The sequence below is a fragment of the Spermophilus citellus genome (assembly GCF_964194105.1).
Source record: "Spermophilus citellus genome assembly, chromosome: 7".
In the NCBI taxonomy this organism is placed as follows: Eukaryota; Metazoa; Chordata; class Mammalia; order Rodentia; family Sciuridae; genus Spermophilus; species Spermophilus citellus.
Window position 1 is genome coordinate 61,133,359 of NC_138188.1, and position 20,794 is coordinate 61,154,152.

Genomic DNA, 20,794 nt, shown 5'->3' on the forward strand with positions numbered 1-20,794 from the left:
ACTTTAAGAGAACATCTGTGAGAAGGGTAATTAGAGACCCATCATTAATATGTGCAGGACACTTGTAACATGCCTCATATGACAAGTCCTAAACACATGGAATGATCCCATGAACCACTCCTCCTCCCACCTTGGATATAAGTTAGTTTGTTCTTGCTTTATAAAGAGACTCCTTGATTATGTCTCTTGATGGCAACATTTTGATTTTATGATCATTACTTCCAGTATGCTCAGCCTCTCATTTTAGGATTCTCTCTTGCCTTTGTAAAACAAAAAAGAGGGGAATTATTGTCTGTGCTTGTTTTAATATCTCACATTGGCATTAATCTTGCCAACTGATTAGAAGAAATAATACTGTAAATTGTAGCATCCAGTGTTTCAAGATTTTATTCATTTTAAAAAAGATTGTTTTTTATGAATAATAATGAAAATATATATGCCACTAAAAACAAAATACATTTTGGGGAAAAACACTTAGTTATTCAGAAAAATAAAGATTAAAGCAGCACATCATTTTAATATGCATATAATTAATTGTCAAACTTCATATTGTGAAATTTAATTAAACGTGGTCTAACCATTTGGGTTTTGAAATGCTAGGTAAAATACTAAGTGAAAGATGTGAGGGATCAATATTACCCTTCAATATTACCCTTCTGGCAGTTTTGTTTCAGCTATATAATAGCTTTCTTCGAAGGTGTGTAGAGAGCTACTGATATTTTACCTTCATTTAGAGGAAAATGCACATTCTCTAAAGGGTAAATCTATTAATTAGAGACCCATACAGCTCTCTTTCTTGCTGGTGTAATCGTTAAATTGATTTTTCCAGTCCATCATGTAATTGTTCCAGCGATGGAATCCTGCTTTCCACTCTTGTTCTGCTTCATCAATATTTCCTGTAGAACATGGAATAAGTTGCATTAATCTAAATTTTAATCTGCTTACATTCATTGAAAAATAAATTTGATTATAGATGCCATTTTCTCCAAGTACACCACATAGCAATTCTTTATTCATTATTTAATATCAGCTTCTATCTCTACCTGATAAATTTTTAATACAATTTTAATGCATATGCGAAAATATGAATAACATGTGTATAAAATTTCTATAAAATATAAAAATAAATAAAATGAAGAAATGGGTTCATATATAATACTATGTCAAATTACTAAACATGTTTCTTTAGCCTCTGAGAAGATATGTAGATTCACTTTCATTAATCCTTTTCAAAATAACAAAAAATATCATGTAAAGCATTTTTAAAATATGTAATTATATAGCAGAACAGTATTGTTGGTAAAATGCTTACACATGAGTATTTATCAATGCATAAAGAGAACTGTGAGGTTATCATTTTCACATATTACATTTTATTTAAATTCCAAAAAATGTTTAGCTGTTGTTCTAGCTGCTTACTGTGTGAAAGCAGTTTATTAAATTCTTTGTAAAATAGAAAGATAACACAAATCTCTTTTCAAGCAGTTCACAAAGTATTCATATGTGTCTGGAGAAAGGAGTGTTTGGCCAGAAATAAAATGAGGCAATAAACCAAAAAAAAGTTGTTTTATGAATATCAAGAGCCTCAAAATCCTGATTTATTTGAAAGTATATTAATATATGTGAAAATTAAAAACTCTAAATGTTTCTGATATAAGTAGACAGAACTGTAATGTCGTTTAAGATATATAAATCTATAAGCATTTTATACAGTTGTGATTATCTTCATTTTTAAATGTTTAAGATTCTGAGTCATATCATTAAACTGAAAAAAAATTTTAAGTAATTTCAAGAATGCTTATGAAAGAAACTGACAATTTATTTTAATATATATTTTCAGTTTAAAACTTTGAAATTAATGGTAATTTTGTAAGAAATTTATTTGGAGAAGACAATTCAATGATCCACTTTCAGTCTGCATGAAAATCAAAATGTATAAAACATTTGAATATCCATTAAATATCCTTTGTATTTTAAGATATGTTTAGGTTTGGAGTATTTATAATGCTTGGACATTGGACAAATATTTGAGAATTTATATAAAATATCCCACTTTTATATAAAAATAGCCTTTCAAAGATCAAACACTATAATTTTTTTTTTGTTAATAATAGAACTTTCCTAAAGGGTCAAAAACAGATTAAATGTGAAAAAAAGGATTTTAAATATCATACCAAATAATCCCCTTTTATTTTCCTTTATTGATAATTAAATGCTATTTTAAATGTTACTGACAAAATGAGGACTCTATAAATTTAAAAAATAATGAAATGTTTATATAAAAAATAAGTTTTTGGTAATTTAGCATTTAGGGCATGAATTTTAATAATTACAGAAAAGATCCTGGATCTGACTTCCTTTTCTTATTTGTGGAATGGTCCCAAATCTAGTGATTCATGTACATGTAAATGTAAAGTTGTTTCATAATCATTATGTTTCATAATCAAATATCTATACATTTTAGTGTTTTGAAAAACTTTTTAGTGCACAAATGCTGTGTAAACCTTAGGAATTTTTGTTTTGACTTTAAAAATAGTGTTGACTGAAACAATAAAATATTAAACATTTAATTATTTTCCAGCAAAATCCAAAAGAAGTTAAGATGCCATTATAATAAAAAGAAAATGAAGGTTTGAGGACTATATCCCAAATCAAAATTAGAAGTTTTTTCTCCGTTCCCATCTTCTCTTCCTCTTGTTCTTTATCTTATTTCTTCTCAATTTATACTAGCTTGCTTATTCCTAAGAACATACAAATCTAGTCATGGGACAATGTCTCCATTATTTTCAATATCAGTGATAACCAGTGACAAAACCACTTAACTTGAGTACGGAGAAATGTCACAGTTAAGGATTATACTTTTTTCGAAATTATTCATTTATTTAAAATTTAAGAGAGGAAAGACCATTACAGTAAATCGTATTTGATCTAAAGTTAATCTTAATCAAATTATATCTTAGAACAGAGTGACACTGCTTAAGAAAATGGGTTTCTTATATTGATCAAAATACAGGGTTTAAACTAGAAGTATAACTGAAAGCCATCAAAATAAATTTTGTCTGAATATAGTCATCGTAGAAAATTAATCTTGTTTTATAATATTTCTCATCATAACCAGTCATATCTGAAAGTCCGTAAGTGTGCTAATTATAGTAATATGTTATATGTGTACAAATATTCTTTGTTAAAAAGAAAAAAGTTAATAAAATTTAGAATGACTAAGAAATGAAAGGAAATATAGAACATAGAAAACAAGTGAATGGTTAGCAATCAAATTAAAAATAAAATATTGATTAAAACCATGTTAATATTGATTAACATCCCTACACCTGTTTAATTGTTTAGAAATTATTTTCTATTTTTTAATGTCAATTTCAAAAGTAATATTGTCTACTCACCAGTCACCATGAAACCCGCCCCCCCCCAAAAAAAACCTTATGTTGTCTTAACAAAAATGCTAAGTTAGTAATATTTTGAGGAGGGGGCTATATAAGCATTACTCATACCATTTAATATTGAAATGAAATTGTCTTCAAATAAATTAATTCTTAGAATCCTCTTTCAACTTCTTTAGAAAGAAGGAATTCTAACTTGAAGAGTTTTATTATTATTATTATTATTATTATTATTATTATTATTTTGTCTCTCTAGTGGTAATACTTTATATTTTGGACACTAGAAACAATGGAATGATCACCAAGATATATTAAACTTAATTAACTTTTATGAAGAAGTACAGATCAGTTGATAGGCCTTCCCCAGTTTTTATGCAGAATGTGATGTCCTCTTTATTCATTCCATACAATTTTGATATAATGTAAGTATGGACAAATATCTTCTCATTTGTAATATAAAAAATACAGCAATACTATTTACTAATTATCTTCAACTTATGTCATTTAAATGACATATGCAAAATAAAGTAATATAGAAAAGTAAAAAGTAAAAGATCAAGAACAAATATATGGCAAAATATAAATAAAAGAAAAAAATAAGGGCAATATGAATAACACAAGAAATTAATCAAGTTCAAAATCTTAAATAAGTAAATGATTATTCAGAAATAAGATTAAAAATCTTCACTACTAATGAAAGTAAATATTCCAATGATTTTTAAACAAAGGAGTATCACAGTGAAACATAGGAACTAAAAGCACTATTGAAATATTAAATACATGTTAAGAACAATAAATTGTAGAATTAAATTGTAGAATTTAACGCATCTCCATTGTTCCTTGAATACAAATTTCCATTTAGAGGTAAATTTAATTTGTCATACTAAAACAGGAAAAAGCACTTTCATGGCAAGTTTTAAAGAATAAAACAAATATAAATAAAATATAAAGTATAAATGAATATAAGAGAAGCTAATATATTCTTGATACAATCAAGCAAAGGAAAGCAGCTATTTGGATATACAGTATTGCCTCAGAAGTGAAATTATTATGTTGATGCCATATAATACTTCCAGAAACTCTAAGTAGACTAGGTAGAAAAACTTGCATGCCATGAAATCTAATACTTTCAGGAATTAATAACCAGAACATGTCAGAATTCCATTTAAAATTACTAAATGGCTTTGCTTAAGATAGAATTTAAATTCCTTTGCATGACACACGAGACACTTCATCTCTGGCCCCTGCTTATCTGGCTTCTCTCTACTTATCCTTGGGATTAAGATTCAGTGCAGGTATCTTCTTTTAAAAGCTTTCCATGATCATGCAGCCTGACTCCACCACTTCACTGTGAGTGAGCAAACTCTATCATTTTTATTTGTGTAGCTCTAGCTGATAGTGCAGTTCTTAGGACACAGCAGCAGACAATAAGCTCTGTAAAAATTTATCAAATTAACTGATGAAAAAAATAGAAAAAAAGAGAAATCATATTTCTACCAGATATTTTGTTATACGTGTCATAACATGCTCTAGAAAATGCTCAGTAAATAGTGAAGTGTTAACTACCTAGGAAAGATACTCCAATCAAACTCGGTACACCTGTTTAATTGTTTAGAAATTATTTTCTATTTTTTAATGTCAATTTCAAAAGTAATATTGTCCACTCACAGTGCACCTACCACCCCCCAAAAAACATCTATCTTAACAAAAATGCTAATTTAGTAATATTTTGAGGAAGGGACTATATAAACATTACTCATACCAATGTGTAATTTGACAACACATTGATCTCCTAATATAGATAGAAGTACATTTTATACTCTGAAGGCAAAGCTCCTCTTCAAAAATCCAGAGAAGAGTCAATGGGCTGGGCACGGTGGCACACGCCTGTACTCCCAGCAGCTCACAAGGCTGAGGCAGGAGGATCCCAAGTTCAAAGCCAGCCTCAGTGATGCTGAGGCACTAAGCAACTCAGTGAGACCCTGTCTGTAAATAAAAATAAAAAATAGGGCTGGGGATATGGCTCAGTGGTCAAGTGCTCCTGAGTTCAATCCCTAGTACCAAAAAAAAAAAAAAAAAAAAAGAGTCAATGACTAGGCTTGCATTAATAAAACTAAATTCTGCAAGATTATGGATTGTTTTTATGTACTATAAAAAATAATAGATAATGCAGTTTTTGTTTCCTGAAATATAACTGTTAAATGATAAAGTGAAAAACAAACACAGAGAATCTGAATATTATGATAATAAGTGCATAAATAAATTTATGATTTTACCTGAAGATTCCTTAGAAAAAGAGTAATCCTTTATATTTATGATAGCAATTTTAATATGAATATATAAGGCATAATATTACATCACAAGTGTAATGAGTTCATATACATAAATATAAATGTATTTTAAAGTTTTTTTATATATTCATGTATATGTCTTGATAAATACATTCTATTAATTTGTTATTATTTTTAACTTTCTTATTATGCCTAGTATTAAATGAGATTGTTTCATTTTTTTACAATTTCATTTAGATGAGTAATTTAACTAAAATTATTTCAAATGGCACAAAATATTTTCTAAAATATAAAACAGAGACAACCTGCTCTATGTGTGTGGGTTTTGGGGAGTATAAAAGAAGAGGATCAATTTTTGTTTGTTTGTTTGACAAGATACAAGAGAAAGAGAAAGGAATAGCAATGGGAGAATAATAAGAAATAAGAAAAAGTAATTTCATAAACATATGAAAATAATTTTTTAATTCACATTTTTGTAACCTTTATTTTGCCCATATTTTGTATTATTTGAGAAAAATGTTATTTTTTCCTTATGAGAAGAATAATAATGATAAGATTTTTTTGTTGTTGTTAATAAAAGTAATTGAGCAACTTGTCAGCAGAACTTAGTCTATTTATTTAAATCAGAGAAATTAGAAGATGTTTTAGCTCATTTGTTCTTCTATTATGAAATGACACACTTTGGGTGTCCTGTGCACAGCAGAAAGGTACTTTTCACAGTTCTAAGAACATGATTAAGGCACCCACAGATTTGAAGTCTGGTGTAGTCCTGTTTCGTCTTTCATAGAAGGCTGTCTTATCATGTGTCCCCCCTGTGTAGCAACAAAGAAGTTCTCTCAGACCTTTCTTATAAGGGTATTAATCCCATGATGAAATCTGTACTCTCATAACCTCATCACCTACCAAAGGTTGAACCTTGTAATACCACCACTTTGTGGGTTAAGATTTCAGCATATGATTTTTAGAAGGACACAGACATTCAGATCATAGAAGGAGAGAATTAAAATACAGTTTGATCAATTGATCTAAATTTTTACTGGAGGTAAGTTAGAAGAAGACACGAAATTGACATTGAATTGTGCCAAGTATGATAATTAAAACACCATAATTAATGTATTCGAGAGTTCATTAAAATTTATTTCATCCCCCATCTTATATTTATTTCCCTATCATGGACTAGTTATAAAAATTATCAGGGAATTCATATTTTTATGTAGTAGCTCACAAATGTATTAGATTTCCTATTTTAGTTTTAATGTGGGATGAGATGATAGAATGAACTACTTTAAATTCAGGTTGGGTATTGTGAAGACTTGTACAATTAAGTTGATTTCATTATAAGTTACTCAACACATTTGTCTTTGTTTTGATTTACTGTTAATGATGAGTGGAGAATTCAGACATATTAATACAAAAAAATCAGTTTGATTTTTTATCTCCAAATCACCTGTCTGCTCTCATTTTTGGTTGTCAGTCTTACTTATTGATTTGCAAACAGAAGTAAATAACTACAAAGTAAACAATCCAAAAGATATCTGACCTCTTCAATTTTTTATTTGGTGTTCTTTAATTTTAGCAAGCAACAGTATCCCATGATTTATTCAAAGGCCAATGGAAAAACCATTGTATCTAATATTTTTCTTTATTGGGATGATATAAAGGTCAAATAACTTCTTACTTTAAATAAATTTACTGTTTCATTTTTAATGGAAAAGACAATATCATTGAGGACAAATAATGGGTAATTTCTCTACTTACCTTTCTTTATTCAGATAAGCATGAGATATAGTGAAAAGCAGAATTTGATAGAATTAGAAACAAATACTGTAACTTTATTTTTTACAGGTGCATGCAATAGCTCCAAGGCATGGACTGAAGTATAGCCTGGAAGTGAAGTGCTAAAATTCATGTGTTTAAACAAGTTCTAAGAATCAGTCTATTTGAGAACATTTATTGCTCAAATGTAAACTATCACTGAAGTAGTACTTATAATGTTTAGTGAGCTTCTGGTATTACGTGAAGTAAACATTTCTGCTTTTAAGAAAACCAGTCAGTAGTTATCTTCTGAAATTTTCATTTATTTGTAGGGCTACCTTAGAAAAATAGCTAAGTCCTTCAGCTATCTTATTGACACTAATTTTCAAAAAATTAAATATGAAAATATTTGAAGTTTTGTGGCTGGAAAAAATAAGGGATGGCAAAAACGTGTGTTCTTAAACTTTTTAATCCCCATATATTGTTTATTTATGAAACCTAAAGCATGTAACTTCAAATTGGTTTTGTTTGTTTAAATGTAATGATTTTTAATTAATGAATCTATTGTTGATGTTACTATAATCATGGCATATATTTAGTTTACAACTTACAAATTCATATATTTAATATGAAAAGTGTTTTGGGGGAGGAATTTTTTAGAAGAAAAATGGTGCTTAAATACAAAACTATCTTTTTAAGCCACCTTGGATCTATCCTTAGTGTGGTACTAGCCCAGAGCAAGTCAAGTATTTCTATAGAGCTCATGAGGCTCAAGCTCTGACATTGTCCAGCATTATTGCAAGCATCAGCAGCTGGTCCAAAATATTGGAATGTGTTTATTCAACCTGTTTTGTAGCAGATTAGTATATTGACAGAGAGATTTTAGAAGCCTGTTTTCAATGTTTTCTAGTATTTGAGTTTTATTTTATCAACAAATAAATTACCATAGACAACTTGTGACGAAAAGGATTCAGTTTTTCCTATAATAAATGAGTCATTTAAAATCACCATTGCCCTCTCCCCTCACTTATTTTCCTTCAAATTAGGATGCACTCATTCAAAATATTTTAAATAAAGATGAATATGTAGTCTGTGAAATGTTAAATAGTATCTGTTTGGGTCTCTTGGCAGATTAAATGGGTTACCTCATTGTTATTCACATGTGGAGGACACAAGGACTGCACTGTTGCTTTGCCAAGGGAGGCAGAGACCCATCTCTGGGTATATATTATGTCACACAACATTTGGCAATACACAGAGCACTGGTATGTAAGAAACATATCCTAAACAGATGGAGTACACAATCATAATGTTGATGAGTAATGTCTGATAATCAAAAGGCATATTAAACAATCCAGAGCATCTCTAAGATGTTCATATTTGTCTGAAACTAACCCCTAAAATCTCTAAACAAGAAAATGAAAGCATACTATGTTGCAACATCCTATTTGTATAGGCTGAAAATTACAGACAACCATGACAATCAGAATGGTGGAACTCAGCAGCAATAGGTCAGCTGATTGAAAGTCAATTATTTGAAAAGTAAAATTTAAAAATAGATTTGAGGAACAACATGAATCATTAATGACTGGGTATTTTAAAACTTGGCAATGAATTGAATATGAATTTCATTCTTCTCAGAGACATCATAGTAGGATGATATATGTCTGATCACTCAAGCTAATTAAAATATTTTCTCAGTAATGAATATTGAATTAATGATAATCAGAACTTATTTTTATAGTATTTCCTTATATAGTTTTAAGCAATTACACCCCGAAGATTAGTTAACCACATTTGTTTATAATATTATGTAATTTACACATGTGTGTATGTTCTTAAATACTTTCAATCTTAGATTCCTTAAAACATTTTGATTATGTTTTTAAATATGTAAATTTTGGAGCTCTTTCATCCCACAGATTCTATTTAACAAATTAATTTTACCTATTTTTAGTACATACTTTTTAATTCTATACATTGTTTATTTTATATATTTATTCATACATTCATTAATTCATTCCATGATGATGGCTGAGTAAGTAGGGCCCAATTTAAATTTTATACTTCTCCAGGGGGAAAGTTATTTTTGATTTATTTATTTAACAACTAAAATACTACTAAAGTACTACTCATATAGTTAGTGCTCAAAACATATGTCTAAAGTTGCTGGAAAAATATTATTAAAATTATGGACTCATTGGAATCAAGTAGCTGTAAAGTCATAATATTGAATATTAACATTATTACATGAATAATGCCTTGAATAGTAGACCTCTTCTCATTTATACAGTTGCAATCTGTTATTTAACCAAACGATAACAAACACACAAATACCTGTCATTTCCAAGACTTTGGGAAAAAACAGTGTCCAGAATCGGCATTGTTGAGCACGCAGTTTAGTGTGTACACTTGGAGATCCTGTGTTCAAGCTTAGGTACTTTTGTTCAGTGCTTTTGAAGACTGGCCATCTTGTGCTATTGTTCTGGGTCCCATTTGGATGCCTAAATATAGACATTTTATTTCTTTTAAGATAATTTTTAAATAAAATAAGAATATTCTTCTGTAAAACAGTCAACAAGCACTTTGAATCAGTCAAAAATGGTGATATATTTTGGTAATCTCAAACATAAATGAACGGGGTTGATCATTTTTAGTATCTCGAAGCAGTGTATTAGTAAAAATTACATAAATTAAAATGTAAAGATGAGTTTATTGCATGCATTTATATATGTAATATACCAGGGAAAATATTTTCAAATTCAATAAAGTATTTATTGATTTATACCTAAACATGCTCAAAAGAACATGTAATTTTTGTTCCATTCTCTTCCCAGACCCCAACTTTTCACCATGAATATGAATACCATCTACTCAATGTTTGAGACATATCTCCTCATTATGTAGTGACTTCATTAATCTACGAAACTGCTTCATCTTACTTTTAAGATCTTCTTATGTTCTCATAGATCCAATTGATTAAAAAAATCTTCAATTATTCCCTCTTGGGTTCAGAGTAAGGCTAAAAATATGGTGTAAGCCACATTGCTGAGCTTATTTTCACATATTTTGTTTTCATAAAGTAGCCAATAGGAACTAGGGACAATTCTCTGTAACTCTCAGCTCTATTTTACTTCTTTGCCTTTATTCCAGCTTCTAATTCTATTTGGAATTTCTTTATTTACCAATCTCATGGGTATACATTTATTCAAAAACTTCATAATATATTTTTGTTTATATTTCCAAATCTTTAATTGTGATTTCAATAAAAAGTTGACTCCATTTTTATTTTTAGGTTCATTTATACCTTTCTAGCACTCCATAAACATTATTACCATGATATCATAAAAATGGCTCTAAGTGGTTATTGGCTAGTGTATAGGTTTCTCATTAATGCATCTTTATGTTTTTATTATTAGTTAGATACTAATCTAGGTTATAAAGATACAAATAAATATGGGACATACAGTTTTCCTCAGGGAATTCATAAGCAAAGATATTAATGGATACAAAGAACCAACAGTACAAAGTATCCTGAACCATGTCTAAACAAAGGACACTATTTGTCAGAAGAAGGAGCATTCACTACATGCTTGAAAGGAAATTACCTGGAAGAAAGGGATTCTAGTTGAAGTAAAAAGAAACTGAATCAGAAAGGCAAGTGGGGAAGATTAGGGAAAAGGAAAAGAATAAAGAGAGACATAAGTAAAAAATTTGCTTCTTGGTTCAAATAATGATAAAAATATTATTTCAAATTCTAAGGTAGAAGAAGAACTAAAAATTCAGGATACTTTTGTTATCAAATTAATATCTGGTAGCCTAGGTAAATAGTTTAGACTTTAGCTTATAGGGATTTACTACTCTTGAGGGATTTTTGATGAAAAGTCTGTCACGAATGCACTATTTTATAAATATTAATCTGAAGGTGGTCTTCATAGTAATTTTTAAAAGGTCTATGAAGTAGTTATAGTTCCTTCTACCCCAGACACAGAACACTAAATTAATAAAGATAATCAATGAATGCAATCCTTTCTCTTAGGTTTATTTTTATCTTAAGCAAAAATGCATGCAAACTCCATTTGAAATTTTCTTAGTACCTCAAATTCTTCATCATTCAAATAGATCTGTAGATCATTAATATAAATTTGGAAGTGTTAGTAGATACATGATTTTGGGGGACTTGGGGAAAAGTGTTAAGCAAAAGCCTCTGAACTCAGCAGAGTTATGGAAAGAGAAGCATTCATCCAGCATAGTTCTCAAGTGGCAGGTTTTGCCATCAAGAACTTGTATTGAATAAGCACCATAAATTCATATTTTATCATAGAAGCAGGCATACTCAACCGTGAATTCAGGAGCTTTAGAGATAAATAGCTTCCTGATGGACTAGTTGATTTTATGTAGCAATTGGATGATTTAATAAGGATTATTAATAACCATAGCTATTCAAGCTAAACCAAAATCATAGTAGGATTGAAACCTCCTGCTTTAGGGTGTTATTTGAGAGAGGTCAAGAAGAAAATTTCTCCAGATCACAGATGGCACACTTGTCTAGGAGAATTATGTAGTCTTTTTCTTTTCTTTTAAAGCTGTAGAAACTAACAAGTACAGCTGCTTGAGGCAGGATATTAAACCAGGAGAACCATTGGTCTGATTCGGTACAGCAATTCTAATGTTCCTAAATTGCCCACTTTCCTTCTAATTCCACTCTAATTAACTTATGGCACCCTTTTAACTGCACATTCATTTCTGGCTTCTACAAATGTGACTTAAACGGAGCTGACTTGTACTTGAGTTCAAGAGCAAAGCACTAATGGCACTGCCAGTGTTCATTTAACAAACTTTGTCCTATGATATAACTCATGACATTCCAAATTGTAATTCAAAGATAATAAAATCCCTTTTCCTATGGATGCAGATATAGTTTTCAAAAAATGATTGAAGTAGCTATTGAATCGATAGAGCATTTTACTCTATAATTTGAAGAAATCTCCTAAGAATTGAAACCTGAACAAGAGATACATCTCTCTTCTTGTCTGCATCAATTAAAATGTTGTAAAATGTAGCATTTTTCCCCACAGGTAAAACAATTCTGAAACAATATATAATTTTGATTTCAAAACTACATGATCATTTTAAAACATCTTGAGTTGGCTATTTCTCAAATATATTTTCTGCTTTTGCCACAAAATAAGATGTCAAAGTGACTATACCTGAAAATTTTGAAGAAATACTGAAGATCATACTATATTTTTACTCTCAAGTTCTTTTTCTACTTTTTTGTTACACCAAATGATCTGAAGATGCTCTATTACAATTTGTCCCTTATGTAGGTTTAAAAGTTTGGAAGACACAACCTAAGACTATAAAATAATCAGACATTGTCATCCAATATCTGTGCTATAGAAAATTACATGCGTGTCTTTGATATTTGAGCACATATTAAAAAAAGACATAGAAATAAATTGAAAAAAAAAATGAATTGATATAGGATGACCCTGTGGAGATGTATGAACTTAGTTTATGTATAAATTTTCTTCAGATGATAGTTATCTGAATCTTTCTACCTAATTCTAACACAGGAATTAAGATTTTCCTTGATGAAGAATTTAAAGGCTTATCATTTATAACTTGCTTAACATACTTAATTCTAATTACACACAGTAATTTTGAAATGCATATATTTCAATATGATTTAAAATCTAGTACAATGAATCCATGTTTTGTAGTTTTAAATTGAAAAAAAACACTTGAAATATTTTTTTTTTTCATAAGAGGTTTGACTGGAGACAGTTTACATTGAATAATAGCTTGAAAATGCAAATATTCTTGTATTCATATGACATATGAAAACATGTTTAAATAAAAATATACCTTAAGGAATAGAATGGCTGTAAGAGAATTGGAATTTAGAAAATAAATTCATTAATTAATTCAACCAATATTTATGGAGTGTATATGACATAAAATAATTTGAATAACAGGAGATTTAACAGATAAAATAAAAAGACTACATATTTCAGTTTTGATTCTATGAGAAAGATAGAACACAAGCAATAATATATGTATGTATATAATAAGATATATATATATATATATATATATATATATATATATATGATAGTAATAGGTTCTAGAGATGATAAAAATGGGGAATGGGTATAATAGGAAATGGCAAATAAGTTCAGTTGGAAGAACTTGTTAGTGCAGTACATAATATAGACTTTGGAGCCAGTTGCAATGGTACACAACTTTAATCCCAGCTGCTCATGAGGTAGGAAGATCACAGATTCAAGGACAGCCTTGCAACTAACTGGTAACTTAGCAAGAACTTATCTTGGAAAAAAAAGGTCTGGGATATAAGTTCATATAGCAATATATGCATTTCAAATGTTGATGGAACATTTGCCTAACACACTTTAGGGCTGGGGCTCAATCTTAAGTACCACAAAATAAATAAATACTGTCCTTTTTAGTTTTTTGAAGCTGATACTTAAATAATTGTTATACATATTTATGAGTTATCATTTGATATTTTGATACACGTGTACATTATATAATGTTTATATTAAATTAAACATGTTCTGAAGCATCTATTATTGCTTCATGTTTTTGTTTGTTTCTGTTTTTGTACTGGGGATTAAACTCAGGGGCACTCAACCACTGAGTCACATCCCAGCCCTACTTTGTATTTTATTTACAGACAGGGTCTCACTGAGTTGTTCAGCACCTTGCTCTTGCTGAGATAGGTTTTGAACTCATGATCCTTCTTCCTCAACCTCCAAAGGTGCTGAGATTATAGGTGTGTGCCACGGATTCTGGCTTGCTTCATGGTTTTTATGATATGAATTTCTAACATCCCTCAAAGGCTCATGTGTTGAAGGCTTGGTCCCCAAAGCAGCAATACCCAGTAGTGGAACTTTTGGAAGGTGATTGGATCATGAGAGCGCTAACATCATGATTGAATTAATCCAATGATGAATTCATAGAAGTCTGATCTACTGGGAGGTGAGGGAACTGTAGAATGTGAGACTTACTTGAAAGAAGTGGGTCCTTAAAGCATGCTCTTGAGGATTATATCTTGCTACCCTGTCCCCTCTCTCTGCTTCCTGGATGCCAGGATGTGAGCAGTTTTGTTCTGCCATTCACTCCCTGAAATGATATTCTGCTTCACCACAAGACCAGAAAAAACAGAGCCAAGTGGCCATTACTGATGTCTCTGAAACCATGAACCAAAATAAATATTTTCACTTTTAAGTTGTTTTTCTCAAGTATTTTGTCACAGAAGTGAAAAACTGACTAACAATGATGAAAGTCTTTTTTTCCCTAGATTTTTGAGATACAGAGTATATTATTATTATCTATTGTCACTTTACTGCAAAATATCACATCAGAACTTCTTAATTCTAATAGTAACTTAGTACTATTTGTACTGATAGTACCAAGTTATACTAAGTTACTATTATTAGTACTAATAGTACTAAGTTACTATTGTTAATAGTACTAATAGTACTAAGTTACTATAGTACTATTAGTACTAATAGAACTAATAGTACTATTAGTTCCTATAGTAACTAAGTACTTTAGTACTTAGATCAACTCTTCTCCATCCCTGGCTTTCCCCTTCTCACCCCATTCTTTGGTAATCACCATTCCATAGTGAACTACTATGAGTTACTATGAACCTTTGTTATATTTTGCATGTTTGTTTTTTTCCAGGTTTCATTTTTTTAAGAGAGAGTGAGAGAGGAGAGAGAGAAAGAGAGAATTTTTAATATTTATTTTTTAGTTCTCGGCGGACACAACATCTTTGTTTGTATGTGGTGCAACCCGGGCCGCACGCATGCCAGGTGAGCGCACTACGCTTGAGCCACATCCCCAGCCCCTTTTTCCAGGTTTCTTTGATATAACCTCTAAGTCTTTGAAGTATCACATCAGTCTGATAGGTTATACTAACAAAGAGCCTCCTGGTGAGTACCTGATAAATTGGCTAATAAGATAACTGAGGATGGAGCTGGTTACACTGATAATCTTAGGGTGGGAACTGACCCTGTCAGAAAGTTCAATCATATGATTAGAGAGTTGAGACTTCTAGCCATGTAATCTTACTATGATGTAGAAGGAAGGAAGGGGGGTGAAGATCAAGATCAACAATGTGACCAATAATGCAATCAATCATGACTGTATAATAATATGCCAATAAATATTATACACACAAATCTCTGATCAGCTTCCTGGAATGGTGTGACATGTGGGTAATGAATCTCCAAGAACAGAAAAACTTTGCATTTCAAGTCTTCTATGCAAGATCGTGCTTTATTTGTTTCTTTCCTTGCCTATTCTGATTTGTATTCTCAAGCTATAATGTAACTACAATTATAATTACTGAGCTTTTCAGAGTTCTGAGAGTAGTTTAGGGGATTATCAAACCTGAGGGAGTCCATGTGATTCCAGATTTGTAGCAGGCTAGTCTGAAGTGAGAGAAGCTGTAGGGATCCTGAGCTTGTGAATGATGTCAGAAATCTTGGCTTGGGTTGACTTGGCAGTATGGCTAACTATGCTCCTGACAGTATGGATAATTGCCGCAGTCTGGCTGGGCACAATTCAGGAGCCACTTTTCAAAAGAAACGAACTTTATTTTTAGAACCACACAGGCCAAACAAAACAGCTCCTCAGGAAAAACCCTCAGAGCCCAACTGCCACCACCGGCTTCCCACAAGCCTCTCACACAAACACAAGCCTCACCACCTCCCACAATCCTCTTGCTCTTGAGGCCGATTGGCTGGGTCGCATGGGCGGAGCCAAAGAAGTCCCCCAATGAGCATCACCACAGAGGAGCCAATCAGCTAGATGTTGCTGGGGCCCCTGTGAGCCAATCATCAGCTGGCAGTCTGAAAGTTTGCTGGCAGCTGAAAGTTTGCCGGGGCCCCTTCGGCTGTGGCTCTCAACAGATAATTAAGCTTTGACTAACTTAATTTGAGAAGATTTGCAACATTTAATAGCAAAAAAACTTTTAAATAGGAACTTGAAGAAGGAGTAGGAAGTACAGTTATTCTGGGGGGAAGTATTTCAGGAGGATAGAAAAGAAATACTGGGAGATAAGTGAAAGGAAAGCTATTACATATTTTCATACCCTATAATTCTTTGTGTCTAGTCTTAGAGGAGAAAGAATTAGAGGGTTTGAACAAAGAAAGTATAAGATCAGACTTGCATTATTTATAAGATCATTTGGCTGCAGTGTTCTTAATATATATATATATATATATAGATAGATAGATAGATAGATAGATAGATAGATATAGATGGCTCAAGGCTAGAAGCAGAAAGACCATTAAGAGATTACTGAAATAATTTAGGTAAGAGATGATGATTGTTTGGAACAGGGAGGTAGTAAATCAAGAGAAGTAATGAGGCCTTGAATATATTTTAAAGATGGAGTACTTATGATAGACCAATAGGTAGATATTGTGGTAAAGAGAGGTGTCAATTTTAATGATTCCAAGCATCCTTGCCAAGAAACTGGAAGAATGAGTGGAGCTACTATACTGTAAGAGGTAAGACTACAAGAAGAACATGTCTGGAGGACAATACCAATAGCTCACATGTGGTAGATCTATTTTATGTTTTATTTTTTAAAGTTATTTTTAACTGAGACTGATATGTAAAATTGTATTATTAATCAGGTAATGAAATGTTCTGATATATTATCACATTGTGTAATTTTAAATCAGGTTGAAAAACATCTATTTTCTTTAACATTTATTATTTTTTTATGATGAAACATTAAAAATACCTTCTATCATTTTTTTTAGCTGTCCAGTACATTATTACCTATAATCACCCTACTATGAAATAGCTCAACAGGAATTCTAGCTCCTATCTATAATTTAGTACTTGTTAATCAAACTTTCCCCATCCCACTATGCTCCCCACATTTCCTGGTCTCTGTGAACCACCAACCTATTCTTAACTGCTATAAGATCAAATTTCTCACTTTCCATACATGAGTAAAATTGTTTAGCACTACGCCTGGCTTATTTTACTTAACAGAATGGTCTTCATTTCCATCTATGTTGCCACAAATAAAAAGATTTCATTCTTTTTTACAGTTGAATAGAATTACCTTATGCATGTGTGTCACATTTTCTTTATCAATTCATCAGTGCATGGACAGTTAGGTTGTTTTTGTTTCTTACCTATTGTTAATAGGGATACAATAAACAGGGAAGTGCAGATGTCTGTTCAACAAACCAATTATATTTACTTGAATATATACCTAGTAGTGGGATTGCTAGATTATATTGCAGTTCTATTTTTATTATTTGATATGCCTCCATAATGGCTGTTTTCCACAATGGTAATACTAATTTATTTTCTCATCAATAATGTATGAGTTTGCTTTTTTTCACATTTTCAACAGTATCTGTACCTATTTATATCTATCTACCTACCTATCTATCCATCCTTTTTGATAATAGCCATTCTAATGGGGCAAAGTTATTTCATTGTGGTTTTGGTTTGTATTTATCTATGAGCAGTTTTCATAAATTTCTTGGCCATTGGATATCTTTTTTGAGTCTATATCATCTTCCCATTTTACATTGTTTTTATTTGCTTTTTATTATAAAAGTTTTTAGTTCCTTATGTAATTTGGACATTAGTCCTTCGTCAGATGAAAAATTTGGAAAAAAAAAAAAAACCTGTTTTATTCTGTAGGTTTTATCTTGGTTCTGTTGATTGTTTCCTTTGCCCTGAAAATGTTTCTTGATTTGATGTAATCTCATTTACTTTTTCTTTTTTGGTTCCCCATGCTATTGGGATCTTACAAAAATATTTGCCTATACAGTTGGCTCAAAGTGTTTCCCTTATGTTTTCCTTTGGTATCTTCATAGTTTTATAGTTTCAGGTCTTATATTTAAGTCTGATCCATTTTGAGTTTATGTGTGTTTAATTTTGAGTTTACATGTGTAAAAAAAGAAAGTGGTGAAGTTTCAAGTAATTTCCACATAGACTATGTGCAAACATTAAGTTTTCCTAATACTAGAGACAATGTCCTAGGCTGAATGGTTAGTTTTATAAAATTTCATATAATGAAATATCCTTTTATAAAAGCTCACAGAAGTAAGATTTAAAGACAAATGGAATAATTAATTTTTTTTTCTTTTCATATATACATGTATACACACATTGAGGCTCCATTGTGATAACTTGATGCCATAAACTGGGTAATTTTACACAATAGAAATTTATTTCTCACAGTTCTGGAGTGTGAGAAGTTCAAGATAAAGTCATTGACAGATTCCTTGCCTAATGAGAGCCCACATCTTGACTGGAAGAAATTTCTTTTTACTTCGTCCTCCTATGGCTAATTTAGCCATTAGAAGGGGGATTTTTCTAGGTTTGTGATAAAAGTACATCAATCCCATTCATGAGAGCCCTGCTCTCATGATCTAATCATCTGGAAAAAGAGTCCACCTCCTAATAATATCTCATTACAAATTAGTATTTCCACATATGAGTTTATGGAGACACAAACTTTCAGTATATAGCACACAAAAACACATGCACAGAAATATGCATTTGTGTGTATATACATTCAGTAAGTTCAATATTAGGAATATCTAAAACAACTGACCAAACGTCATTTATGAAAAATTGAATTCATATTTTAATATCACACTAATGGAACATACTGTAATAATGCCAAAATTTATAAATAGGAATTGTATTTGAATATTCAGAGATAATCACATTTTATTTATCTTTGCCTGCTCAGTAACTATCATAAGCCAGGGTAGAAATTATATGTTTAAATAGCTTGTTGAAATTAGAACTGTGTGAACAACATTCAGAACCTTCAATGGATTTTCAAAAATTAAGTTATCAGTTATAAAATAAAAATAATAGAGTAATAGAAGAGGAAAGTGCCTCTTTATTCTCAAGTATTAAGTTGAGAAAATATAGACTCTTATAAATATTACTATTTTAAGATGAACAATTAAAAAATTATGTTTATTCTTCAAGTACCCTAATGTAGTAATGCATTTGACTTCAGTGTACTATATCAGCTCACACAGAGTCTTCATATGTAGGATTTTCTCTGAAGCTTGAAATTTAACATTGAAATTTAACTCAGTTTTACCAGGGCCCATGTTCTCCATCATGGCTCAGTATAGTTTACAGTTTACAAGGAAGGTTTTTAATGAGTGCACATTTTTCCTTCTGGATGCAATAAGGGCAACTGGATTAATTACCAAAGCAATATGAACTATAAAATAGTGCAGTTGTACACAGAGAAGTTTTATAGATGTATTATTTGCAATGTGAATTATATTTAAAATCAAGATCAAAATCTAGTTCCCTTTGGTTACTTGATTCCTGACATCTCCTAATATTTCTATTACAAACTGTAGAAATGAGAGAACTAATTCGTGAAAAGAATTTCCTAGATTCATTAGTTTGGTAAATTATTCCTTAAGTATGCATTAAGTTTTATTTTGATAGACAAGAATCTAAGTACCCATAAGGACAGGATTGTTATGGCATACCTTAGTAATTTATAATAACTCATAATAATTCACTAAGGATGACTTCTTGGATCCAAATATACCATGTCAACTGAGTTCATGGTCAAGTTGTTTATCAAAATTTTATTTTTATTTATTTATTTTTGTCATCCTAATTACTGGATTGCTAAATATCTGACGTTTATTGAGCAATAGGAATATAGCCTTTTGTGAGAGAGAAATGAGAAGAGAAGGGAAAGAATGAGGAAGAGAAAAATAATTTGTATTATTGATCCTATTAACAAATTTAATCCAAAGGCAACACATGGTAATGTACTAAACTTTCCAAGAAAAAAATTCTATTTTTTAAGCTCTATTAAAAAATAACAAATTACATTTCAGTTAAATGAACATTAGAAAGATGAGCTATATTTAGCTGCATATCATCTTCTAACTTAAGAATAATAATAGCCACAGGAACAAGAAGCATGCAGAACATGAGGTGAAGTTTTAGCACTACCAATAAGAAAAGCCCAATTATGATATAATATAGCTAGATATGTGCTATGAAAATGTTGAGTCTGAAGGATAAAAAGATATCCATGATGTTGAACCATATGTATAAGGTGAGAGTTCTTGAGTGATCTCTGGTGTGAGGCATCTTATCTTAATATAATCTTTTTTCTTTTTTTTAAACCAGAAAATCTTACCAAGTAGCTGGCACAGATTATTAATCAGTGTTGTGTAACTCAATTAGATTTAAGAAAATAATGAAATAAAAAATGCCTTCAATAGACACAACCATACTTCTCTTTTTAATCTAAAAATGTTTCAACACATTTTTACTCTT

General features: G+C 30.6%; 1 protein-coding gene across 1 annotated transcript in view; it reads right to left on the minus strand.

Annotated features, from left to right (window-relative positions):
- Positions 1 to 710: 710 nt before the first annotated feature.
- BCHE (butyrylcholinesterase) overlaps positions 711 to 20,794 on the minus strand; it is a 75,061-nt gene continuing 54,977 nt past the window's right edge. The window contains exons 3-4 of the mRNA XM_081301576.1: positions 9,779 to 9,945; positions 711 to 896 (exon numbers count right to left, since the gene is read on the minus strand). Of these exons, the coding sequence (XP_081157702.1) occupies positions 772 to 896; positions 9,779 to 9,945 (292 nt within the window). The 3' untranslated portion in view covers positions 711 to 771. The remainder of the gene's footprint in view (positions 897 to 9,778; positions 9,946 to 20,794) is intronic.